This window comes from Sabethes cyaneus, chromosome 2 (assembly GCF_943734655.1).
Source record: "Sabethes cyaneus chromosome 2, idSabCyanKW18_F2, whole genome shotgun sequence".
NCBI lineage: Eukaryota > Metazoa > Arthropoda > Insecta > Diptera > Culicidae > Sabethes > Sabethes cyaneus.
Window position 1 is genome coordinate 205217168 of NC_071354.1, and position 8227 is coordinate 205225394.

The 8227-nt window shown below is 45.7% G+C and overlaps 1 protein-coding gene across 1 annotated transcript in view; it reads left to right on the forward strand.

Annotated features, from left to right (window-relative positions):
- LOC128736896 (agrin) overlaps positions 1–7033 on the forward strand; it is a 182817-nt gene extending 175784 nt beyond the window's left edge. Inside the window, exons 2-6 of the mRNA XM_053831397.1 lie at positions 4690–5107; positions 5171–5261; positions 5321–5643; positions 5714–5905; positions 5980–7033. Coding sequence (XP_053687372.1) covers positions 4690–5107; positions 5171–5261; positions 5321–5643; positions 5714–5905; positions 5980–6526 — 1571 coding nt within the window. The 3' untranslated portion in view covers positions 6527–7033. The remainder of the gene's footprint in view (positions 1–4689; positions 5108–5170; positions 5262–5320; positions 5644–5713; positions 5906–5979) is intronic.
- The last annotated feature ends 1194 nt before the right edge of the window (positions 7034–8227 follow it).

Consider the following 8227-nt stretch of genomic DNA (forward strand, 5'->3'; position numbering starts at 1 on the left):
CAGACGTCCGAGCTGGAACACAACCTTTAGACTAAGTTATCCGGAGTAGTGTCCTGTCCGCTCACTGCCATCATGTTGCTTCTCGCGCCCTTCCTACTTCCGGGATACTTCCGGGTTGAGTGGATGTGTCCACCGGCCTTTTGTGGAATCAGACCATGCCCGATGCCTTATGGTCATGGAGGCCGATCTTGTGGTACTCCGTATACCTCTAGTTCTACGTTAGTTGAAGCACTCTACATCCTCGCCGATGATGATGCCAATAGGCATCATACCCACTAAGACGCAGATTGAGTCATGTAAAACTGTGCGCGACTCACTCGCCACTCTCAAGCACATGAGACAATAGGTACTTTCCAGTTTACCTAGGTTGCTTTTAGTTCCTAACGCCGATGACCACACCGGCTCGCCATACCTTAGTATGGACTGGACCCCATTGGCTAATAGACTTCGCTTACTTCCATATACCGCAGAGCTATTAGACATCATACGAGACAATGCCGAACAAGCTGGAGAAGCCTTCTTGCAGACATAGACGACGTGGCTCCGGAACTTGAGCTTGTCGTCGACCATGACTCCCAGAAGTTTTAAGGACCGTGTTGACGAAATAGTAGAGTCCACGACTTGCGGTTGTTCACCACGATAGCCTCCGTTTTATGATGCACTAACTTCTGTTTCCTGGAGCGCATCCAATCTTCAACAATGCTTATAGAGTGGACGACCGTCAACTCAACCTCTCTGATAGATTCTGATAGATTCTGAGTGATGTCGTCCGCAAAGCCGACAATCACAACCCCTACCGGGAACTTTACCTTCAACACCTCGTCATACATGACGTTCCACAACACCGGGCCCAGTGTGGAACCTTACGGAACCCCAACGGTGATTGGAACGCACTTCTGACCCTCCTCCGTGTTGTAGCATAGCACCCGATTCTGGAAATAATTTTCCAGAATCCTGTACAGCGACACCGGCACTTGGACGTTCCGAAGCGAGTTAGCTATGGAGTCCCAACTAGCGCTGTTAAACGCATTTCTCACGTCAAGCATGACAACTGCGCAATGGCGGATACCCGTCCTCTTGCGCTGGATTGCCACCTCGGCTGTCTTAGTGACAGACAAGATGGCATCCACCGTAGGTTTGCCTTTTCGGAAGCCGAATTGGTTCCTTGACTGACCGTTTGTGCCCTCAGTGTACTGTACGACTCTGTTACGCATAACCCTCTCCAACACCTTACCGGCGGCACCTTGACACCCGCAGGTTCACCCGGCTTCGCTAATAAGACCCGGTTCTGTCGCTTCCATCTGCCCGGGAAGTGGCCATCATCCAGGCATCTACCTATTACTTAATGACTAAATTCGGGATTCCGTCTGATCCCCAATGAGTTTCTAACCTCGTTTGTAACCGTCGCTTCCTCCCCGACCTCTAAACCGCCGTCGCCCACATTATTTTGGATGTTCCGCTGGGAGGCCGATCCGCTCCAGCATATCTGTCGATCGCTCTGCGGGCGCCATCACGCCCTTAGTCTTTGCCATTACGACCCAGTAGGCATCACCCCACGGGTTCGCATTGACACTAGCACATAACCTTTTAAAGCAGGCTCGTTTACTAGCTTTTATTCCACTCCTAAGCGCTGCGCGTACAGCAACAAGTGCTACTCGACATTCAGCCGTGCCTTCGTCCGAACGAGCTCTTTGCATAATGCTTCTCGCACGAAAGCACGCTCCGCGGAGTTCCGCAGGTTCATCTATTCCACCAGTAAGCCAGTGACCTCCCATACATAGGTCGGCCTTTTTTAGGCATGGTGGCGTCAAACGCTCGCGACAGTACCTCGACCAAATGATCAGCGATAGATCAGTCAGCACAACTGATACTCGGTCAATCATCCGCAAAACCTGCTCATTAGACCAACTCGGCGAAGCTCAACAGCTGCAGTAGAACACTCCACCCGCTTTGGCAACCGCAAATCCCTCGTCTGCGGTTGACACAACCTCTTGAATTGGTGCTTGGTGTAACAGCTGCTTAGCCGTGCTGCAGTGGTTCAGGTTGAGTTGTGTCACTTGCACTATTAACGTGTCTTGGTCGCCGGCACACCGGCCAGGCACCTTAGACCCCCAGTTACGTGCTTTGCGTCCCGTTTACTGGTACAGATCAAGCACATGGCAGGCTCCGCGCAGTTTCTTGCTTTATGGCCAGCATTGCCACATCTCCTGCACAAGTGACTCCTCTCTGGTCCCTTGCAGTTCCAGACCTTATGCTCGTGCTCGAAGCACTGGAAGCAAGCCTCCGACTGCACGCTCGCTCAGTGGGCATACTGATCACCCCACTTTTAGCCTAGCAGATTTCAGGGCTTCGTTTCCGTCCCCCAGCGAAAGTCGTATGGTGGCTACTATATCGACCTACTGTGAAGCTGTTACCACTTTAGTAGTGCGTTCTCCTGTTCTTTCCCATCACCCTGATTAACGCTGGACCGTTTTCGTTGTGTTCAGCGTAACAGGCATACCGCTGCCCTCGCAACCGACTCTAGCGTTTCTAGTTGCACCCTTCTCCACCCTAGGTGGAGAACGCTGGATACCTTCTCCTGCGAACGGGTTTACTGCTTTTTTTAACGACGGGTCGTTCATTGCCGCGTTCGGCGTAGATGCAGTTGGCACGACAGGTGTGCTGCTTCGCTTTCCGCTTACGCTTGCAAACTGATTATCTAACCCGGCCGCGCTCAGTGAAGTTAAATTTATATTATTTTTATCCATATAATGTCCTACGAGTTAAGGGAAAGAAAAGTTCGCCGCATCAGAGCCCCTCATAATGCGGTAAGGGCAGATTACTGTGGAGGGCGCCCTAACTCTCCACAGGCTCCGTTAGAGTTCTCGATCACGTTGAAATCCGGAACATTGAGACTCCCATTACCGTAACACTTCTATCTTTAAATCACCCTTTGACAACCGTTATCAATGCACTCATTTCCTTGCTGAAGAATCTATTTATTTGGCACATTCCATTCAGTGGAAATTGAATTCACCAACATAACATCTTTTAGGACGTTATTGCATCATGAAGCAACCCCTTGATACGGCCCATTTCTTCACGCAAGTTTGTCACAAAATGCTTTTAAGTGGCAATCCGGACACCTAATCGTAAACAAGAAATCATGAGTGTTTTTATTTTTCATCATATATCGTGCAAGATTTACCACGCATTGCTAGAAATACCCATAACAAAACAGTTGAGGTTTAAAACAAAAGCTTAACAACTGGTTTTTCAGCACTTTGACCGCTAAAAACAAATGGACGCGGAATGTTGCACGAGTTTTGGCCAACGCAAATTGGTGCTTGTCAAAAAATAACGCTGCCAGTATACTGTCACAAAACAGCTGAATGGTCAAGTAATCGTGTAACATAACTTTAGGCTCTTAAACCATCGACTGCAGTATACTCCGATTTAATTTTAGAACATCGAAGTTTGTGATATTTTTTATCATTGCATGATGTCAGATGCAAATGTTTTACCTTGTCCAATACTGTATAGTCACCCAACATCGGAAATCCCTCCAACACATTGTTCCATAGCTAAAGACTATCGCAGTAAATAATCGTTAGCAGGTTGGATCATCTAATTCAATGGCCTGATTGAGCATGCTTAACAAATCACACTTTTTAAAACTATCTGATTTAGTATTTATGATACCAGTCAAAGTCAAATCTTTAAATCATATAATGTAAACTAGTGTTTAGTAGCAGTTTTGTCCTACAATTACGGAACTATCACATAAATAACGCGGATAGCAAATGACAACCCAATAAGAATTATTCGGACATAAACAAGAACGTAAACGGTTCGCTTGTATTGGACAATGTTTGAACGATAGTTTTTACCGAGAATGAATTACAATGTGAATAGATATATTTAAAGATTTTACTAGAAAGCCAAAAAAAGTCACCATAAAAACCTCAACAACCAAGCGACATATTACAGAAGCAATAAACATCTTAACACAGAACATAAAATTTTCAGCCTCATTCTGTCCAAGCCACAAGCCTAGGACAAGACCATTTTCAATTCCGCCATTACTCGACCGGCCCGACTGACTTCTGCACGCTCAACGATATCAGGGCAAATCTTTCATCTGACTGAGACGGCATTCAATTGTTCTCGCATTTGCAGGGTGACGGGGTGCCGTGGATTCAGTGCAGTGCAAATCGAGATGAAGAAAAAAGAAACTGCACTCTCTCCGTGTCAACTCACAGCCCACACAAAACCTGTCACATCCCATCCAATGAAACGACTCGGTGCCGTGCCCCCGCTGCATCCAGCTGTTTCCAAACGGCCACAAAGCATTTCACACAGCGTCTGCCGTCAACGACAACAATTCAATGTCATTACACTGCCCTTAAACTGTAACGCTCGAGGTTTGATAAAGCGGCTTTCATGATGCCATTTAACGAGAATGGAAAAAGCATTTGAGATGGGAGACCCATTGGCCCAGTTTTCCAGAGCCATCACCGTCATGTCGTCGTAACAATAAATTACTCTTGAGACAGCTTATTAACCAACAATCCCAGCGTCCACGACTAGTCCGTAACTGCTAGTCGTGTTAATAGACTATTTACAACATTATTCCTTATATTTGAACCCGTTGACATAAGTTTTACCACAAGCCGCTCGAATGACCTTGACCTATTTTTCTTTCCACAGACGCAACATCCGCCCTGGTAGCCACAGACTCCGCCAACCGACAGAGTAAAGCCGTTTCGACACACTGTCCACGATCCTGTCCGGTAGCGACGACCCCGCAGGAAGCGGTCTGTGGCTCTGATGGATTGATCTATGCCAACAGTTGTGAGATGAAGAAAAAAACCTGTACCAAAACTGCGCCCAACACCGTGACGGAGGACAAGAAGGGTTGCGAACGATCTCAGGGATCCCAGTGTGCTCACCGATGTCCAACGGAGAAGGATTTGGTGTGCGGAACGGACGGTCGAACGTATCTGAACCGGTGCATGCTGCGAGTACAAGCTTGCCGTGTCGGAACTGCCGCCGTGTCGTTGGCTCATGTGGGACCCTGCGCCAATGGAAGCGTCATCCGAGAATCTTGCCCCGTAGATTGCAACAGGCATTTCAATTCCCCCTGTTGAGTACCATTGTACCGATTGTACTAACGAAAATCTCATTTTAGTGCCCCTCAAGATGGCCCGGTTTGCGCGTCCGATGGAAATGTGTACAACTCCACCTGCCAGATGAAACTCATGACCTGCGGACAGGGTGTGGTAAGTTCTGATCTGCTTTCCTTCAATCCCTTTCGCCTGCACCTAACGCTAAATTGTAGGTTAGAACCAGCCGGAAGCATTGCCAAAGCACGCGAAACTGTCGCGAGTCTTGTTGGAGAGTGGCACGACCCACCTGCGGTTCAGATGGCCGTCTGTACGCCAGTGCCTGCAAGATGCGATCGTCCAACTGCGGTAAGCACGTTTTCGAAGTTCCCATCTCGTACTGTATGTCCCAGGAACGAGCCGGGGGAAGCTCGATGGCTGCCACCAACAAGATCGAAGACTGTCCGACGGAGTGCTCCCGTGAGGCCCAGCAAATGATCTGCGGAAATGACGGCAACGTGTACACCTCAATTTGCGAACTGAAGATGCTCAACTGTGGGTGAGTTTTCCGCTTTGCTTTTTGTTTCTTGTTGTGAACTTCCATTTATTGACGATCCTATCCATTGCAGACAGCGCAAAAAGATTCAAACTGTTTCGATCGATCGCTGCAAGCAGAAGCTGAGCCGTTGTAAGTCAATTCCGGCCTGCAAACATCACAGCAAAAACTCGGTATCGATGTTCGGTGACCAGAAGGATCTGCTGTGCGGAACCGACTCGCGGACATACCACAATGAGTGCGAATTGGCAAGGGCGACCTGTTTGTAAGTTTCCATAAAAACGTTTATAGCAACATTCGAACATAGCCTCAAACCCATGTCCCGCTGTATTATTCTAGACGCGGTGTCCAGCTGGCCCACATCGGTGCTTGCACTCAGCTGAAATCCAAAACGGACAGTAACGTATGCTCGGTGTGCACCTCCGAGGAGGAACAACTCGGTCCGATTTGCGGCTCCGACGGCAACACCTACCGGTCAACGTGTGAACTGAAGCAGAAAACCTGCGGACTGCGAGTTGTGCCGGTGTCGCTGAAAAACTGTGCCACCACCGCTGCCTGCGAAGCTAGCTGCGAATCGATTCAGACGAACTACATCTGCGGCTCGGACAACCGGCTCTATCCGAACGAGTGCTTCATGCGGCGGGAAAACTGTGGCAAGCACATGTTCATCGTACCGATGAAACGCTGCCTGGCAGCATTCACCTTCAAGGGCTGCTCCCGAATCTGTCCGCAGGAATTCGAACCGGTATGCGGTACCGACGGTAAAACCTACTCCAACGATTGCTTCCTCGGTATCGAAAACTGCCGATCGCGATCCCAGGTGCAAAAGAAACACGTCGGACCATGTGGACGGCCCGAGGAACCATCGCACAACTATCTGTACTGAACGGCATTATGAAATCAATGCCGCATCAAATCCGAATGCCACACAAATAAGTCATTTTCCTATGACTTCTCTTTTATTTTCACCGGAAAACCCTAGCCCACTAGAAAACTTATTGCCACAAGCTGCCCTTACCTTTTACTGTGTCTATAGCTTCGAGGGCTGTTTAGAAGTTAGTATCGTAATTTAAATAATTGTTCTAAAGTAACCCGCCAAAAGGACCCCGCACGGGTGAACTGCGTATTGCAGCAATAAACTGCCACCATTTTTCGATAGCAAAGAACTGAGAAAATAAGACTTTTTTGATAAATTTAACGAATTTTTCGATACATTGTATTTTCGTGGAATTTACACTTTCAAATTTAACACATTTAGCTTCTTCCTCAACCATAATTTCAACTGCAACGCTGTCCTCTAACGCTTCTTTCTTTTATTTTATCTTATTTTACTTTTTTTGTTTTTAATTTTTAACAAAATACAAATCAGGCCATTCAATGAGCCACGCGGGGCCTGCGGATCTTTTAGTAGTTCAAATGCTAAGTTTTAGTTTTTAGACAACAATTGTAAAAAGGAACAAAAACTTTCATTGTTTTTAACAAGTATAATTTTGTAGTCAAACCATCGCTCGAGTACTAAACGAAAACAAAAACAAATGCATCATGTAATTTATTGCCTAACAAAAGAAAAAAAAAGTATTGCAGCACCTCTCGGTTAAATGAGTGGAGATTGGTTGCAGAACGGAGAAAAAACGTATAAAAAAAACTTAATTTATTAAATTTATAGTGAGTAGGTTAACACATATCCCAGCAGAAATGATTTTTTTTGTTTTGTTGAGACAAAAATATGTTCTACTCCTGGAACGATCAATTCGCCACGTTGAAAATGAACAGCATTTTAAACGTCAAGCAAATCACAGAAAAGCCGAACAAAATTACGATGCAGGATGGCGATTCGCTTTTCTCTGTAGAAATATAATTAATTTTGCAGAAATCACAATAAAACAATTATGGAAAACTAAAATTCAGTATGTTTGTTTTTCCGAATCATATCCGTTAAACATGATGTAAGATACCAGAATCGAAATTGAAAACGAATTTCCGAAGGCATAATATAATTCAGAACATATCAATCAATTTTGAGGTTATTAATCTCCGGACATTTCTGGCTTTAGTTTTCAAAAGGTCGCATAAGAAATCCGCATAATAATTGCATGAGTTATGCGACCTTTTGAAAACTAAAGCCAGATTTATCATTCTCTTGTTTTAGAAATTTAAAATATCAAAAACAGACAAAAAAGTTTCGTTACGGTTGAGAACTCTAGCCTGAACCCCTTACTACGTATCTGTATAAAGCAGAGAAATACAATGCCTAAAGCAACCGGCGAAAGCTTTAAGCTCAACACTAAAAGCCACTTTCATTCGATATAGCGTTACAATAACAAATCTTTCAGTGCACATCGAGGAAACGGTTCATGTCTTGGATAAAACCCGAAGTCGGGCTTTACACCTGACATGAAACTGCTCATGGTAATTAGGGGAATTGCGAATAAAACCGACACCCTAACAATTTTCACAGAAATCAATTTTGGCTTTAGTTTTCAAAAGGTCGCATAATCAACCCTTTTGCATGCATTATGCAACCTTCTGAAAACTAAAGCCAGAATTATCAACCTTGAAGAATCGTAGTTTGACTCTTTATCATGCT